The 19,505-nt window shown below is 46.9% G+C and overlaps 1 protein-coding gene across 1 annotated transcript in view; it reads left to right on the forward strand.

The window, feature by feature from the left end:
• TRERF1 (transcriptional regulating factor 1) overlaps positions 1–19,505 on the forward strand; it is a 635,163-nt gene that overhangs the window by 310,211 nt on the left and 305,447 nt on the right. Inside the window, exon 6 of the mRNA XM_086927823.1 lies at positions 7,222–7,369. Within this exon, the coding sequence (XP_086783949.1) occupies positions 7,222–7,369 (148 nt within the window). The remainder of the gene's footprint in view (positions 1–7,221; positions 7,370–19,505) is intronic.

Here is a 19,505-nt window from a genome sequence, read left to right on the forward strand (position 1 = left end):
GCAGAAAATTGTGTATATGGGGTAAAGCCTCATATCTGTTATGGTGTCAAAACGAAACCTACTAGGGTATTTTGGAAAAAAAAAAAAAAAAAAAAAAAAAAAATATATATATATATATATATATAATCACAAACAATCCTTCCAAAGAAAAGATGAGAGGCCACAAGGGGAGTAGGGAACAGACAAGCCGTTTGTTTCAGGAGTCAAAGCAATGGCGGATGCATTTCGGCGTATTGGCCTTCTTCAGCGCCTTCCTCTGAAACGAACCTTTCCCTAATGAGCTCCTCCTGTGTGTAAATACCTGCAGGCACCAGAGTTCCCTCCCCCTAATGCGTTCAGCACAGCAATGGCAGTTCGTGTTGATTGTAACGGACTCCAAATCCCAGCATGCACAGTCTCGGCAAAATCAGGTAGCTGGTGTGGGGGAGTGGAGATGAATGATGGATTGGTGCCCGCTGCAGGAGGGTGGGATGGTCGAAGAACAACGAAAATAACGGTGCCAGTCCTGTGTCCCCTATAGCTTTAGCGGCCAGTCCTCCAGGTTAGACGAGAAACAGGGGCTGTCAAATGAGAGACATCTCGCCCCATCGAGATAAAATATCTCGGTCTGCTTCCTCCAGCCTGTGATTCTTGGCAGACCTCGGGAATATCGATCCCTCGATTTGAAGAAAGCTGCAAGCAGCGTGGTGCCAGTTTAATCCCGGGTCACTTGTTGCTGCAGGGCTATCCCTTCCGCGCTTCTGGCAAGCGCAGTAAATATCACGAACAATCCTTCCAAAGAAAAGATGAGGCCACAAGGGGAGTAGGGAACAGACAAGCCGTTTGTTTCAGGAGTCCCAGCAATGGCGGATGCATTTTGGCGTATTGGCCTTCTTCAGCGTCTTCCTCTGAAACGAACCTTTCCCTAATGAGCTCCTCCTGTGTGTAAATATGACATTTATTGTGCAAAATAATACCCCAGTGGGTTTCCATGTACAGATTGTCGGTTTGTTTTTATGTTCCCAGCTGCGCATCAAGGTTATGAATATTCATACCTTTTAGCCCCACTTCTTTTCATGTGGTGGTTCGATCCTCACAGCCAGGCTGCCGCGCACAAATCCAACCAAACTTTGCCCTGATGCAGGAAAGGACACAGCAGCTGAAGGTAAAACCTTTTAATCTCTTCAAACTGGCAATACAGACACTGGAAATGTTCAAAGTCCTGACGCGTTTCGGAGCTGGCAATTGCTCCTTACTCATAGGAAGACTGCTCCAAGTGTGCTGAAAAGCTCGTCACAGCACCTGCTGCATGCATTCATTAAATAGTCCCTGTGGACTTTTCGAGTGAATCGCAGTTCTAAGCATGCTGGTGCTTGTAGTTTTTGTCATTCTCATGTTTTTGTGCGGCAGCCTGGCAGCAGGGATGATGCCGCCACAGTAATGGAGCCCCTGGTCTGACACTGTTTAGCGATTCGAGGAGTACGAAGGTGTTAATGGACACTTGAACAGCATCGTGAGCCTGGAGGCACACTGGGGTTTTACTTGTTTTTTATCGATGACTGTGTTTCACCGCGCCCACTGGGGTAACACACATATATATATATATATATATATATATATATATATATATATATATATATATATATATATATATAACCATAGGAGCGAGGGAAGCCCTTATAAATAACAGTGCTTCGAATATCCACTTAGTGAGCATTGAGAAAGACATTTTTGTTGGAATGCGTCTGCCTACTTACTAAGAAGTTGTATTATAGCATGTATGGTAGTATTGGACCTGCAAAATGCTCATTTCCATATTCTGGACCCACAGGCGTTATTTGTAGTTAACAAGGGATGAGGAGGCTGGTGTCAGTAGACGATCGGCTGGCGCTGGCGAAAGACCTTACTCTTCAAGAGGTACAGGCGGCAATTGCTAACCTTAAACCAGAGAAGGTGCCGGGGCCAGATGGTCTTAGTGCTAAGTTCTTCAAGCACTACTCAGGACTGCTAGGTCCATACCTGCTTGGACTCTTTAGAGAAGCCCGTGGTGTGGCTAGTTCCCGTCGGATCTACTGGCGCGCCATGGTATGCCAAAGACTAGTTGTGGTTCCTATTGTCTGATTTATTTGTTAAACATGGAAACAAAGGGGCTGGCCATGATTCTGGCTACCAGGCTCCTGAAGGTGATAGTCCCACTCGTTAGCAATGATCAATCAGATTTCAGGCCTGGTAGATTCACCAGACTTAATCTCTATTGTTTGCATATTTGGATGACAGATATTCGCCATAAGACTGACCCCCCATGTCTTTTTGGCGTTGGATTCCGAAAAGGCATTCAGCTGTTCACTGACCCTTTCTTCACCAGACCCTACGGAAGTTTGGCTTCCGCACAAACTATAGGCAATTGATTCTACCAGGCACTCATTGTGACGGATTAGGGTAAATGGCATCCTATCATCTGCCTTCCTGATTAGACGGGGCACCCGACACAGGTGGCAACTGGCTCCCCTACCATTTGCCTACTGCAGAATCCTAGAGGAAATCTTTGCTAAATTGGATGGTGACTTAAGGGCCTTGCTGTGGTGTGGCGGGCACTCCAGGATAGCGCTTGCAACTCTCCAGTGTATCCCCTACAATGGTGGGATCTCCCTCCCAGATATGCAGGCCTACTACCGGGAGTCCCATATTGTGGCCATAAATGACTGTCTGTTTACACTGCAAGCTCAGTCTACTTATCAACTGGAGCATGCACAGTTTGCCAACCAGTCCTGTCTCCGCTACCTCTAAGGTGTTAAGCGGGTTTGATGGTTGCTATCGGCGACGCAGATGACTGTGGATGCTTAATACAAGGCCACTAGATGTAGGAAGGATAACGCAGGTTACGCTGACTTGGGAGGGTGCATGGATGCTCGAACTGGGAAAACTCTGGGGCTTCGCAGCATGGGATTTGCTGGGAATCTCCCGAATAGATATCCTGGAAGAGGGCGCATTGATGCCGTTTTCGGCCCTACTGACTTTTCCATGCACCAGAACCAATATCTCCAGTATGTGCAACTACGGCATGCCTGGCAAGCGGAGACATTGGGGGATCTGGAGCTGCCTGAATTTGCTCCATTGGAGGGAAGGTTGCTACTTGATGAGCTAGCACAGAAGGCCTTCTCTCTCACCTAGAAGATGCTAAACAATAATATGCCAGACATGCTGACTAAGTTGAGGGCCAGATGGGAGGTGGATGTTGGTGAGTTAGAAGACATCGACTGATAGGCGGCCTTGACGTACCCTAGAGAAGTGGCTATAAAGTCACAGCTGTTCCTGATCCAGCTCAAGATATTGCATCTGGTTTACTATGACCGGAACTGCTTACATCACACGGAGAGGGCTGCCTCGCCAGACTGCTTGCTCTAAGAAGAACTTACGCACACAAATTAGGTGTTGCACAGTGATTCAGGTGTATTGGTCAGAGGTGGTGCAGGAGCGTAGTTGGGTGTTGGGCACTGTCATCCCTCTTGACCCTAATTGTGTCTTGCTGGTGGTTCTGGGAGATGTGAATGTTTCTAGAACGCAGCATCTTTTCTTCAACCTGGAGTGGTGATGGCTAAACCGGATATGGCACTCCACTTGGGTGCACCGGAGGTCCCTACCATTACAAAAGTAGGGGGGTGTCCTTGTTATTCTTCAAGGTTTGAGGAGAGTGGATTAAACGGTACAAGCTATGCCCCCTGGGCGACACGCTGACTCCCCCGCTATGCCCCTGCTTCTTGGTGTACACTGTGATGCTGTTGTCATTTTTTATTGTGGGATTTATTGTCTTGACACTTACTCTTGTTGTCAGATGCTTGTTTTTTTGGGAACGATAACATATATGCAAGTACCTCCGCTGTTTATTTTCATTTCTTTTTAGTGCGGGCTTGCACCGTTAATTGTTGTTTATTGCCATATAAATCTAAATAAAGCTATTTCCCTCCCAAAAAAACTACGGGCGAGGAGCATTTTCATTTGCAGTGCTCCCTTTTAGCCACACAAGTACCCTTTGGGTGTTCAAGAAAGTGATGGCGGTGGTCGAAGTACACCTTAGGAGTTCGGGTGTACCAGTCCTCATCTATTTTGACGACCGGCTGTTGAAGGCAGGTTTGTCCCAGGCAGTTGTACTCTACACCCAGACAACAGTGATTTTCCTAACATTATTTGGGTTCACTATCAGCGTGTCAAACTCGCACCTGACTCATTTGCAGAAGCTGCCATTCATCGTAGCCATCTTGGATACAGTGCAGTTTTGTGCCTTTTTTCTGGATGGGATATTCCAGGACATTCAGACTATGATCCTGATGTTTCAGCCTCTGTCCTGGACTCTGTGAGGATGATGTTGAGGCTACTGGAATATTGGCCTCCTGCAAGCTGCTAGACAACAATTCCAAATGGCACATGTGGGCTCTGCAGTAGGGACTGAAGTCACAGCGGTCACAGCTTTAGGGGAACATATTAGATTCCATCTAGGTTTCGGAGGAGAATGCAAAAGATCTGCGGTGGTGGCTGCTGGACCGAGATTTGGTCTGTGGCGGATTTCTCTACTTACCCCACTCATAGCTGATGGTGGTGACTGATACATCAGTACTAGAATGGGGAGGCCATCTGGGACACTTGGAGGTCAGAGGACACCGGTCTCCCAACTCCACATAAATTGTTCGAGTTACATGCAATCGGCTTGGCGTTGAAGGCCTTCTTAGGAACCACCAAAGGGAAGCTAGTACATTTCCTCACAAACAACACTACCACTATGTGGCGCTGCAGCAAGCAGGGTGGAGCTGGATCCTTGGTCCGGTACCAGAAGGCTTTGCACCTCTGGAAGTGGCCAAGGCATTTTCTCTGGTTGTGAACCACCTGGCTGTATTTCCTAACTACATGGGTGGACAAACTCTATCACTGATGAGTAGCGGATCACAAAAGGCAGTTACACCCGGGCACATGGCATTTTCCAGCAATGAAAAAAATCCTGGCGCGATGTTTGCGCCACCGCTGACAACATGTAATGTCCGCTTTTTTGCATGCTACAGTTTCCAAGATAGCTTTCTCTCGAAGATGCCTTTTCCCTAGAGTAGAGCCATGGACTCCTGTATGGCTTCCAGCCTCCTCCCCTTCCGGTTCGAGCTCTGAAGAAGATAAGATAGACTAGGCCTGAGTTATCCTAGTGGCTCCAGATTGGGCCAGGGGGGTATGGTAACCAGAAAATCTTAGCATGACCAAATGTCCTCTGATCAAGCTGCAACATCGAGATGACTCGCCCCAAAACAATATTTATCAATATATTTCTTTATATATTACATCATCTCCTTTCTATAGTTTATCTATTATTCATCTTGATTTTCACATGTTTGATACATGATGCATGAAAAAGTTATTAACAAAACGAGAAGCAAGCCAGTCATTCAATTTCTAAATACAAAATCATGGAAGAGAAATTTCCATTGAATGTGGGGCATTTTTTTCTTTACAAAGTCCATCTCATTTTGAATATATTTTAGAACTGTTCCCTTACAGCTACATCATTTTCCTTTCCTTATCAACTATGAATCCATAGTTACGCCATACTTACTTTAGGCGGTCATCAGGATGATGGACATTTTGGCTTTATATTTGTTCACTCATCACATGTTGATTTATCTCACAATATCTGGGTCATTCCATATATATTAATTTCTCGAAGGTCTAGATTCGGCGCTCTTTTGAGTTTGCCAAACTTTTCAAGAGTAACACCATTGTTTTTTCTTCAGTAGGTTGTAATAATGAAAATGCAGCCTAATTTATCAGAACTGAGAAAGTTAGGGGAAATTATCAGTTGGTTAATGTATGTATTCTTGCATGGATTTAATGGATTGCAGTTTTCTTTTATGTCTATCAAAAGAATGAAAAAGTTACTCATTAACTTTAAAATAAAATTAAACCGTTGTAAGCCACACTTTCACTTGAATATTATCACCCAGGTTTTGTGGTTGAGTAGGCTAATGCATCAGCCCTAGAAGCCTGTGTTTAGTCTTTTGGCCACCTGTTCGAATCCTGGCAGGGCCCACTTAGACTTTCATCCTTCCAAGATCGATAAAATGAGTACCACTGAGTTGGGTAACAAAGTAACACTTGTTATTCAGTGCTAAGAAGCCCAAGGGGTTAACTTGCACTTTGCAAGTACACGTTATGTTATATTACTTTAAACAACAAAATGACCACCACAGCGGACCAAGCAGTGAGCACCTCAAGCTTCAGTAGTCCCACACAGTGTTTAGAGTTCTGTGCTGTTTAACCTCCAGGACCTGCTGTGTTTCAGTCCCACTGGATTTCCAGATAACAACTTGAAGAAACTTGGAGGCAGCACCAGTTAGGAAGTGAATTGCAGAAGCATCTAGTTGTATCAAAATTTCTTTTATTGTTCTTTTTTCAGAAGTGCACAAAACAGCCAACGCGTTTCGCTCCCACCCCGGGAGCTTTGTCAGGGCAGAGTAAAATGAAGATTTGGATGGAATATTCCAGAGACTACAAACAGTGCGGCGTATACGGAGGACAACAGCGGCTACACACAGCCTGCAGAACGAGGCACTTTAGCAGCTTATTAAGGCCTGCTTATTACTATTGGGGCACCACAGTTGGATGGAAACTACTTATTTATGGTATTTGGACCTATATCTCTAAACCTGGTGATTGAAGCAATATCATGATTTACTGGCAAAACGTAAATTGACCACTTCTTGCCATCATTTATATATACTTCCGGTTGGTGCTTTGACCCTGATTATATCAGTCTACATATCAGTATTGAACATCTGGTTACATACCACATCGACTACTATTCGATTTCCTCTGCTGATATTCTGATATCTGAAGTTGAACCAAACGCCGCACTGTTTGTAGTCTCTGGAATATTCCATCCAAATCTTCATTTTACTCTGCCCTGACAAAGCTCCCGGGTGGGAGCGAAAAGCGTTGGCTGTTTTGTGCACTTCTGAAAAAAGAACAATAAAAGAAATTTTGATACAACTAGATGCTTCTGCAATTCACTTCCTAACTGGTGCTGCCTCCACGTTTCTTCATGTTATATTACTTTGCCTAAACGTTTTATGACATGGTTGGTTGAGTTTTTATATGTACCATTGTATTGGTATAATGTAATATTTTAAGCTTTAATTATTATAAATAACTTGTTTTGTATTGTGTGTTATGGGAAAGACTGACTCTTTGTCTTTTATTTTAAATCAGTGTGCAGCATAAAGGAAAATCTGAAAAATGTGGTGTAAAAAGCAGGCTAACATGTTCCATATGCTTCAAGGAGTTCAAGAGCCTCCCTGCTCTGAATGGCCACATGAGGTCACATGGGGGAATGAGAACCTCGCCCATCTTCAAACAGGTAGATAGTACATTGCTCTCTGTGATTTGCTGCTTGGTATAACATGCAGACTCAGTATTTTGTGCGTTAAGTCCATAATAAATTAATAATTAAAAAGTATTTTCTAGATAGGCGTAGCTTGCAGGGAAAAATAGTGGACATGCCCTGTGCGGCTCATATTTTCCTCTCCATTAATTAACTTATAATGCTGCATCAGCAAGATATCAGTTTGACAAGGCTTGGTGGTTCCTTTCTGAGCACCATGGACCTAAATTAAACTGTTCTAAACCATTTGTGGAGAACCAACTTATGTACGAGGTGGCCTAGCTGAGTCATGGTTCACGTGTGTATCAGTGTTAAACTCTGGGGATGTCTGGACTTTCATGCTGCTCTGACTTACCCTCATCGTATTCCAAGGAGGCTAAAGCCACTCCTGAAAACACAAGGTGACAGGCATATTGGGAAAAAACACACATCACTGCATAGAACTCTCTCTTGGAGGTGGTATAGATGGGTCTAATACTTTCAAATACTAAAGAGAGTAGACAAATAACATTGATATTTTGTTTCCTGAACTGAACTGTCGGCATGCTGTGTTATATACCTTTTGGAATTGTTTAACACTGGAGCTATGTATGCTTGTGAATACAAATCGTTCACCTGCAAAATATATTTTGATTTTTTTTAAAGCCTAATTCCTCTGAGTTTAATCATATGAAATCAATATTGAAGATATAACGTCTAGAATAGCGTAGTATAAGAACCCATAATTGTGCCTAATGCCTATGTCCTTCTACCTTGATTAGCCCCTGTGATGAATCCTCGTCTACTCTGACAACAGGAGATGCATACTCTATTGAAGTTCCTGACAGCGCTGCTCTGTCCAACTGCGCTACTACCTGCCATGCTGGGGGAGTTGTAGTGCAGGCCGCCACCGAGCAAAAGCCCCTACCTCTACAGTTTATGCTAGTCATGTTGTGATCATATCTAGGACCCTAATTAAATAATCCCGATTTATGCCCTTATGTGGTTATAGCAAATCATACCCTTATAAAGGCATAAGAATCAAATCCATATTTAGTAATAGCCAATGCAAACCAAATGCGGCAAGGCTACTTCCTTAGACTCCTAGAAAGCACAACGCGTTCTTTCAACAAACCAAACCTGGGAATTCCCCATGCTTTTGTTTTGATTTGTCCTAGAACTCCTGCGAGCACTGAAAGAACGGCCAGTTCTTAGTGACATCTTTTATTGACGTCTTATGTCCAACCTTACGTCAAACACGGCACCTTCCAGGTATAAATATACCAGCGTTTGCCTTAAGAAACACACGGTGGTGTGGAGCAGAGCGGCTATCTACTTATCCGAAGCCCAGCTGATGCGAGTGCCGAAGGAAGCCGTCCCTCCCATTTGACGCACTGAGAAAGATGCGGTCTTTTTCTCCTGCCGAGAAAATCCAGCTCCAGTGTTTCCAGTCACCCTTGCGGGTTACTTGGAGATCGAGTCCTGAGAGCGAGATACAAGACCTCCTTCATTCTAAAACCAAGGTACGGAGCTGATTAGATCCTTAGAGAATTTTCTTTTTAAAAAAACATTTTTATTGTTTTTTCCACATAGAAAAATACATTACTGGCATGTCACCATCAAGAAGTGTCGCCGCGCCCCCCACCCCACATCCCTCCATGTCCGTCAGATTGCAATGTCCCATCATCATATTTCAAATGTTCTTTTACATTAGTATAGCCTGCATTTCCACCCATCATCGCGGTTTCGCACAGCCCATCCTCCCACAGCAAGTCAATATACACATTCTTGGACCCCCTCATAGACCTCAGTCTAAACCATGATAGTGTCTCCATTTACTCCATACTCTACGGAATTTCTTCGGGCATCCTCTCGCTGTATAGGTGACCCTTTCAGCCGCCATGTACATGTCTAGGCCCCTCCTCCACTCCTCCAGCTGGGGTGTATCAGGTGCCCCCCATTTCCTAGCTAGGTCTCTTTTGGCCACTACTAAGGCTAACACTAGTAAGATTAGCAGCGGACGGGCCAAGTCTACATCATTAGTCATTTCCAGGAGGAGGAGCTTCGGGTCTAGTGGTATGTCTATCTCCAATATTTCACTCAGTTCAGTGGTGATCGCGACCCAATACGCCTGAATATTTGGGCAGGTCCATATTATGCGGAGGAAACTCCCGCTATCATGTCCGCATCGCAGGCAGCTAGGATCGGAGGTTCTCCCCATTTTATAGAGCCGTATTCTATCATAGTATACCCTGTGTAGGACCTTGAACTGGATCAGGCGTAAGCGCAACTTGATTGCCACCTCCCTAGGGTGCATCAGGACCACCCCCCAGTCTACATCATCCATCTCCCCTATTTCTTGTTCCCAAGTAGCTCGAAGACCCTCCAGTTTATTATTCATGATCGTCTTGTAGGTCAGGGATACAGCCTTTTCAGGGATCCTTTCCTGCAGTAAGCGGCCCTCTAGCGGGGCATATTCAGGGAGCGGCTCTTGTAGTGCAACTTCTGCCCGCCATGCATGCCTCAGTTGTATGTATTTAAAAAACTGGGAGCGGTGTAGTCCAAATTCAGCCTGTAAGGAGGTAAAGGGTTTTAATTCTCCATTTTTGGCTACATCCCCCAGAGTGGATACGCCGATGGCGTCCCATCCCTGGAACCCCTTCAGCGTGCCGATTTCTTTGAGCCATGAGCATTCCCACAGCGGGGTCTGCTTCGTAGCTCTATGGGCCCACCCAGTGATATTCGAGACTCTGTTCCACGCCCTGAGCGTGATTTTGGTAGCTGGGAGCAATCCGGCCTGACCCTTCCCACCATATATGAAGTGGAGGCATGAACGTGTACCCATGGTGTATCTTTCTAGGGCATATGTGGGGTGTGTGGCGGGTGCGTGTATCCAGTTATTAATGGGGGTTAAGTGCTCTGCCCAGTAATAAGCTTCAAGATCTGGAAGGGAAATTGTAGTGACTCCAATCACATCAGGAACAGAAGAATGAAAGAAGTAGGATTGTATTAAGTAGGAAGTTTATTCTCAAGGTGAAGAATAACATGCAGCTCCAGTAAGGGTACATCAAGAATGACACCAGAGCCCCAGTTACCGTTGCTCAGCCACCAAACATTCCTATTACATACACAAGGTTCCAATTAAAGGAACATGCCATCACTACACATCCTCCTTCTTAATAAAGAAACAAACAAAATAAAAAACAAACAAATAAAAACCAAACAAATAAAAACAACGACAACATAAACATGTGAACTAAAACTCACCCCCAACCATCCCCCCTTTCCAAATTGCGAAAGAAAAAAACAATATCATCCAGTACATATTTCACCAATATGTGATCACTAAAAATTCAAATCTCAATGTTCCGAACATAATTAACTTGAACATCACTATCATCCGAGTCAGAAACTGATGAATCATCTTCATATTGAACATAAGTAACTTTTTCTTTTGAAAATTTCTTATTTTTCCGGTTGCAGACCCTTGAGAAATGACCCACCAATCCGCACTCTATACATTTGGCATGCTTAGCAGGGCACCTCTCAAAAGAAGCGGCATGTGAGTAACTCCCACATCTAAAACACACCACATCACTAAATTTCTTCCTTTCACTACCCTCACTAAATTTCTTCCTTTCACTACCCTCCCACTTCCTTTCACTACCCTCCCACTCCTTCCTATCACGAAAATCACCATTTCCTCCCTCCAATTTATCTTTATACCCTGCTTTCTTCTCAACTACCTTAGCCACTAATTCCCCCTCCACCTTGTTATCTTGTGACAAAGTGACTTTTGCACATCGGTCAGACAGTTCTGCCTTTTTAACCAAAGCCACTATCTCTTTAAGACACTTGTCACCCTCTACCCACAATTTATCCTGTAATACCTTATTCTTAGTATACATCACTACCTGGTCACGTATAAGGTCATCATGTAACTGAGCGAACTCACACCTTCTTGCTAGCTTTTTCAAGGCTGAAACAAATTCCTCTACCGTCTCATTTTTCCCTTGCTTCCTATGGAAAAAAACATGTCTAGTTACAGCAATACAAACTGAAGGGGAGAAATGATCATCCAAATCCATCAAAGCACATTTAAAAACATCTGAATCCCCTTCCACTCTTTTATGCGAGTGCATATCCTGAAAAATACGCAAACCCTCCGGACCCAGTGAATATAATAACATTCTTTTCTTTCTTTCCGGCGAGAATGTACCATTCACGTCCTCTAAATTCGCTATATAGTTAAAAAAATAAGCCTTCCAATCCAACCAAGCAATCAACGGTTCTCCAGGAATTGCTAAAAATTCTTTGGGAGAGTTGATTTGTAAATTTGAAGTCAAACGCACACCAGAAGAACCTTCGTCCCCTGTTGCTGAATCCCTGGCTATCAAAGACATTTAAAAAAAAAACTTGCACACCAACACAGATCAAAAATAAAATTAGTTCAGCAATGGATAACAACCTTCACGTAAATGCGAAAGAGAAACAAAAACACTCAAACAACCACTTTGTGAATGACGGGTCAGTAAAAATATAAAGACTCAAATAACCACTTCAAGAATAATGAGACAGCAAAAATATAAAGATTGTAAGTCTAGAACGTAAATGAACATCCACTTACAAACTCTAAACTGATATCTCACGAAATTCCTGAGCCTCAAGAAATCTCTGCTGCAATGTATACCCCAAGAAATCTCTACTGCATGTATGATACAATTACAACCCCAAAATCCCCCGAACTAGTCAACTGTGTTTTCGTGAATGTCAACCTAATAAATATACTGTTTACATGACCAGCACATTACTTTCAGCACTTCATGAATTATTTACAGCATATATATTACAGGAATAAGAAGAAAGAAAATGGTCACTAATGCTCCCTTGTAAGCACAACGTATTCGAAAGCCTTCTTTGCACACTGGATATATGGAGAGAACATGACACAAAATGTGCGTGTCACCAGCAAAACGGCATAACAATGTTCATCCAACAACTTTCAATGTTGCTTGACTCCGTGCCTTTGCTTGACTCCGTGTACTCCCAAATAAGTTCCAAACTTTCAATGTTGCTTGACTCCGTGTACTCCCAAATAAGTTCCAGAGAGGAATCACAGGCGCGCAGCTCCGTAGACAATCCCGATGAAAACGATGGAAAAACGAGCTTTGAAACTCTCGGGAATGGTTACTATGGTAACCGAAATGAAAACAAAATGAAAATGGCCGCCATGCGTGAAGCCAACGTGGTGATGTCACCGCGCTACCCAGAATGCCTTGCGCACTGGTGATGACGTTAGCTTTGTATGTGCCGAGAATCCGAAGGCTTAGGAAACTCCAGAAGCTATGGAGTCGGCGCTCTGTGACTCGAGGCAAGCGTCCACGGGGAAAAGCAGTTGGGCGGTTGAACTTCAAAGGTAAACACTTCGTACAGCAGCTTTACTATTCAGTCAAAAAGCCCCGAAAATGCTTCCAAATGTTGCCAGAATTAGCCTCAGTCCAAAACTGTCCACAAACCCTTCCTCTTGACGTGGCAAATCCAAGAAGTATCCACTGTTTTCTCCGATCCCAAAAATGAAATTTCCTTTCTTTTCTCCTTTCTGAGAGTCCTCTCCACTCTGAAGTAACGTAAACACACTCCTTTTTCCAGTGAAGTGTTTAAATCACAATCGGCCTTCCATAGCTTCCATCAAAACACGGACAAAGTCACACCTCTGTTTTCTTAGGTACTACTGTACTTCCCAAGGTTCTCTTCTTTTCTTTTTTTAAAAAGCATCCATGTCGCCAAAATTGTAGTGACTCCAATCACATCAGGAACAGAAGAATGAAAGAAGTAGGATTGTATTAAGTAGGAAGTTTATTCTCAAGGTGAAGAATAACATGCAGCTCCAGTAAGGGTACATCAAGAATGACACCAGAGCCCCAGTTACCGTTGCTCAGCCACCAAACATTCCTATTACATACACAAGGTTCCAATTAAAGGAACATGCCATCACTACAGAAATCCCTCCGTCATATTGGTGGCGCTGCAGTGTTGTTAGCGCCACTCTAGGGTGTTTTCCCAACCATAAGTAGGACCGGAGCTCCGCCTGTACGTCCCGAAAAGTCTTAGGTGGCACCGGGAAATATTCATTTTGAAAGGCGTAGAGAAATTTTGGGAGGGAGACCATTTTGAACATGGCTGCCCTTCCAAGTATTGTCCAGGGAAGCGTTTGCCATCTGCAGGCATCAAGTTTGAAGTTGCGTATAACACGATTAACATTTCGTTCATACAAGACGGCGCTGTCATTTGTAACAAATATCCCTAAGTACTGAAATCCGTCATCTGTCGTCTGTAGCCTCTGTGGCAATTGGGGCCAGTCGTTACGTCCTCGGGGGTCATAGAGCGTCGATTTATGCCAGTTGATCTGGTATACTGACCTAGCGCCATATCTTGCCAGTTCGTCGAACAGTGCCGGTACTGTGCTTTTCGGTCTCGTGATGTATAGCAAAACATCATCGGCCTATAGCGATAGTTTCTCAGCCTGTACGTCCGCCTGTCCCATTCGGAACCCCGTGATCCTCTCGTTTTGTCTTACCGTGCAGGCCATCACCTCGATAGTCAAGGCAAAGAGCAGGGGCGATATGGGGCACCCTTGGCGAGTTCCCCGCTGGATGGGAAAGGTCCTTGACATTGCCCCGTTAATCCTCACACGGGGACTAGGGCCTGCGTAGAGTATACTAATTTTGCGCCTATCTTTAGGTCCAAAGCCCATTAGTTCCAGCACTCCCTCCAAGAAGGGCCAATGAACAGCATCAAACGCCTTTTCCGCGTCTAGTGACAAGAACCAATGTGGCTCTGCTCTGTCTTCCACCTCACGAAGCCAATTATGCGTTCTTCGAAGGTTGTGCCTAGTCGCCCTTTCCGGGATGAACCCCGTCTGGTCCATATGGATCAACCCCGGGATGACCCTTCTCATACGGAGAGCCAGTATCGTGGCATAGATCTTTGCTTCCACGTTCAGCAATGAGATGGGGCGATATGATGTGCAATATTCTGCCGGTTTCCCTGTCTTATGAATTGGGACAATCGTGGCCTGCCTGATGTCCGGTGGGAACTGTCCCTCCTCCTCAGCATCCAGGAAGAGGCCCTGCAAGTGTCGGGTCAGGAGGTCAGCCATCTTCTTGAAAAACTCTGCTGGGAATCCATTGGGGCCCGGGGCTTTCCCCACTCAGATTTTTGTCGGTGCCACCCTAACTTCTTCCTCAGTGACGTCAGACTCTAGGTCCATGCGATCAGTTTCGTCAAGAGTCGGGAGGGTGATGGTTGTCATGTATTGCAATGCCTCCAGTTTGGATCCTAGATCATGGGCCTTGTATAGGGTTTCATAGTAGTCAGCAAATGCTTCAGCTATCTTGTCATCGGTGCATACCCAGTCGTCAGGACCCATCCGTATTCTGTCGAACCAACGTTCATCCCTTTCTTTCCTGCTAAGCCATGCCAAGAGCTTGCTAGATTTATCTCCCACATCATAGAAGCGGTGGAGAGTGGCTAGTGCTTGTGTCTTAGCCTCCCAAGTCACTAGTTGTCTGTACTGGGCCTGTGTATCAGCAAGGCGTTGTTGCGTCTCTATATCCCTCTTGAGTAGGTGTTCGCTCTCCAGCTGTAGTATTAGTGCTTCCAAGGTCTGGATCTCAGACTGTCTCTTTTTCCTAGCCTCCTCCAGTCTACAGTGAGCCCTATCTCGAAGCACTACTTTAAGCGCCTCCCATAGAACTATCCGGGAGTCCACAGTCCCCACGTTGTCTGCCAGGTAAACCTTAACGTCAGCTCTCAGCCCCTTTATAATATCCGGGTCTTGCAAGTACCAAGCCGAGAGTCTAAGGAGTGCAGGGCCTTCCCTTCTCCTCCTACCATACTGTACCACCAGGGGTGAGTGATCAGATATCCCTTGGGCATGATATTCCGCTGAGTCTGTCACCTGTAGTGCCTGTCTCGCCATAAAGATATAGTCCAGTCGGGAGTAGACCTTGTGTGCTCCGGAGTAGAAGGAGTATGCCTGTGTGTCTGGGTGTAGCCAGCACCACACATCCAGAAGGCCCAGTGTCGTCATGACTTTGGCTAGTGGGGTCATAGGGTGGGGTCCATCTCGCGTACCTGTCCTGTCTGCAGCCGTATTCATTACGTCATTGAAGTCCCCCCCAACTATTTGTACCGTGTCTGATGTGTTGAGTATGATGTCTGACACTCCCCTCATAGTATCTGTCTGTAGTTTAGGCGGAGCATAGGCTGAGATAAATGTGTATTCTCTCCTCCTCCATGTCCCACTTACTCCCACGTAGGCACCCTGACGGTCATTCGTGTCACTTTCATTGGTGGGTGTTTTTTTTATCAATATTGCAACCCCTCTGGATCCCGAGGTAAACCCTGCATGCGCTAGAACCTTATACTGTCCTCTCGCCAAGAATGCGCACTTAGTGCCCTGCAGGTGTCTCTTGAAGGAGCATTACGTCCGCCCCAGACCTCTTGACGTAATTGTTGACTAGTCCTCGTTTGATCCTACAACCTAAGCCGTTTACGTTCCATGTCAGCACCTTAACGCCCCCCCTACTTCCAGTGTCTCCTTCTGGGCTCCCCATAATCATATTGGTGGTGAGTGAACAAGGGCCCGGACATCCCGTGAGGGTGGTCAACGCGGGCTGTATGTCGACGTCCAGTAGAGCTTGTTACGTAATATCGGAGAACATCTGACTGAGTGCAGTGGAGTGTGCTGCACCTTACGTGTGCCTTCCTGACAGGTGAATGCATCTTTCGTGGTGTGAGACTCCCCCCCCCCCCCTCCAACTCCCCCCAACGCCCTCGCCCTCCCCCCTCGCGCTGCCTTCTACGCGCTTAAGTCAACTCAGAAACATTTCCCAACATTTCCCCCCTCCCCCCACCCCGCCTTCCTCCCCCAACAGGCCCACCTTCTACTTCCCTTTGCGATAGGCCATATTGGCAGGAAAAGGTCTGTCTTCCTCCCTGGTATCTCCCTCCCCTGCAGATCTACCCCAACTCTTTAGTCACACAATGGCCTAAGTGGCCAAGTATTTCAAAGTTCACAGCGTTGAGTATAAGTGCTCTATAGGAAGAAGATAGAACAAGAGAAAACAATCAAAAAGAACTCAGTATTGAACAAATATTAAAGGTGCGTGTGAGTCACTTGCGTGCTTCCATGCGGTCTAGCCGATAACGTGTTCATCCACCATCCTGACTAATCAAGTGCCGCGGGGGACAGTCTCGCCCGGCGTCGCGGGTCCATCTGTGGCAGGCCCACTCTCCAATTCTTGAATGGCCAGTGCCAGCGGGTGGAGTGACTGATCCTCTCCTTCCTCAACCTTGGACCTTTCTCCTCCCGTTTCGCTCTCCATCTCCGTATGCTCCTCTATAGCAAGGGCGCTAAACCTAGATCCTGATGGGTCTTCTAGCCGCGGTGAGCCAGGGTCTCGCTCCTTCCTAGGGGATCCATTCTGTGGTGGATACGGCGTCGTTTGTGTCCTCCTCTGTCCCCGTGGTCTATGCCTCCTCTGTGGTTGTACTCGCTCCCATAGGTTTCCAGCTACCGGGTCTGTCCTCGGCGCAGGCGTCTCATTCCCCTCTCGCCTGCGAAGAGGTGGGCGTTCTTCCAACCATTGTCACGCATCATCCGGATGTACGAAGAAGTACGTTTTGTCCTTATAGATGACCCTTAGTTTCGCCGGGAAGAGGAGCATGTACTGTATTTTCAACTCTTTGAGTTTGGCCTTTACTGTGTCAAAGGAGCGTCAAGCCTTTTGTACCTCCTGACTGTAGTCGGGAAAAATCATTATTTGTGCGTTCTCGAGTCGGATTTCTCCCAGTTTTCTGGCCTCTCGCAGGATCAAGTCTCTGTCAGCAAAGTTTAAGAACCTCGCGATGACCGGCCTTGGCCGTCCCCCTGCCAGTGGCTTGGCCATAAGGGCTCTGTGCGCCCTCTCAATGGTGAATCAGTTGAAGAAGTGCGCCTGGGGCAGTGTCTCGATCAGCCACGTGCGCAGAAACGCCGCCATGTCGGCCCTCTCGATACCTTCTGTAAATCCCACAAAACGGAGGTTGTTCCGCCTCGCCCTGTTTTCTGCTTCGTCCACCTTCCATAGGAGCTGTTTGTGCGCCGTCTGTAAGTCTTGAGCAGCTTTCCGGAGGCCGTGTATGACATCCTCCGCCTCCCCCAACCGCGTCTCCGTCGTGGTGACCCTCTCCGTAAGGTTTCTGAAGTCCTGCCGTAGTAGATTGACCTCTACCCCCACCTCACCGATCTTCACTTCAAGGGCCGCTCTGGACCCCTGAATGTCTGCTCTAGAAGCCTGTATCACACTCATCAGGAGAGCTGTGTTCGAGCTCGATCCTGTCGCATGTCCGCCGCCAGTCTGATGCGCCACTGCGAATTTGTCTGAGGCCTTGCTTATGTGCATTCCCGACCGCCTCCTTCTTCCCCATGGCGGACTGGCTTCTCTGGCGCAGGTGGGGGAGGGCAGAATCCAGGGACCGAGTATTTGCCCGAAGACCACTTCTTCCCTCCACCGTGCTCTCGGAGTGGGGGCCCAGCAAGGCGTATGGGGAAGGGTGCCAGTAGCCTCAGGAGAGTGGCCCAGTAGGCAAGGGCCTCAGGCTGCAGCAATCTTCTTCTTGGCGCGGGAGGTAGGGGCAGCGGCCCATCCAGGGCGACTGGCCAGGTCAGGTCCAGAAGGGTGACTCTCGGCCCCGTGAGGGGGGGGGGGCGCAGCCGAGGGGGCACGTAACCCGCGAGTTAGGGATGGCAGCACTTGCCTGTTCCTAGGCAGTCCCCTGGTCTGGCCCAGCCCTCCGAGTATTGTGCGCACTGGGTATATAACATGCGATGTGGGGCTGCACAGAAGCACCACTGCACCACGCACCCCCTGACCTGCCTTCTTCCCCCGATCTCCAGACAGCAGCGGGGTCAATCTCCTCCTGGCAGGGATGCGCCGCGGCTCCGGTCCCCCGCAGGTCGGGTCGTCTCTTCACCCTGCGGATGCGGTCGGGTCCCCACTCTCGTGGCTCGCAGGGGGTCCCTCCACCACAGCCCACACACCCGGGTCCCGTCAGGGGTCCGAACCTGGGGCACCCCACCTGCCAAACCTCACCCGCCAAATCCACGCGCCGCGTGGGGGGAGGGGCCGGGCGAAAGTCACGCTCCTCCGGTCCGCCTCCGCAGGGTCCAGGCAGGTCCCGGTACAGCAATGGAGGACTCCGGGGCAGCTTCCAGCCCCAAAGACGGCCAGCGCCACAAGGTCGCAGCTCCACAGCCCCTCAGGCGGCCCTCAAGTCCGAGCCTCGGGTGAATTGGCAGACCGATGCGGCCGCCTCCATCTTGGCCCCGGCTCCAGCTCCGAACCCGGTGGCTGTTTCTCGGCGATTACTGCGTTCTCGCGGCTCAGGAGGATTGGCAAAGGCAGTCGCTTGTGTCAGCCAGTCATTCACCACAGCATGCTGTGTTTTAAAAGTCGGTGGAACAAGGTAATGATGTCGGATTAATTCGGCTAGCCGTAGCTGGCGCAGAGTGCGACTCACTCGGCCATGTTGCTAGCCACGCCCCCCCTTAGGAAATTCTTGAGTCAGATTCTTGGCAAAACTAACTTAACTTAATAACTCCTTTACTCCTTCCTATGTACTAGGCTTAGGTTAGGTACATTGGGGTAGGCGTATTTAGAAGCACCAGTTTAGTCAAACTTTTATCATTGTATGTAATTGTATATATTTTATACCTTTTAAGTATCATATGGCTCAGAAACCATATCAATGCTTTTACAGTATTATTTCATAATACTCCTTTTACTGTACGCACTTTACTTTATAACAAGTATTGCAATTGTGGCAATTCATTTCTCTTGCATGAGAATGAAGACTGCTCAATAAATAACACCTTTTATTGAAAACGCCCGTCTCTCTATTTCTCTGCACTCTGGTGAAACTAAGTATGCATGATTGACTGAGTGAAATAGCTATCTATTGTTTTCACACAACTCTGGAGATATACTCCTTATTCTGGGGGAGCAAAGTTGTCATGTGTATGCGGTTGTCAGAAGCTGAATCCCTTCTTGTCTAATCAGGGAAGTTCACTCCTCCCTGTTCATTCGAG

This window comes from Lissotriton vulgaris, chromosome 6, assembly GCF_964263255.1.
Source record: "Lissotriton vulgaris chromosome 6, aLisVul1.2, whole genome shotgun sequence".
NCBI lineage: Eukaryota > Metazoa > Chordata > Amphibia > Caudata > Salamandridae > Lissotriton > Lissotriton vulgaris.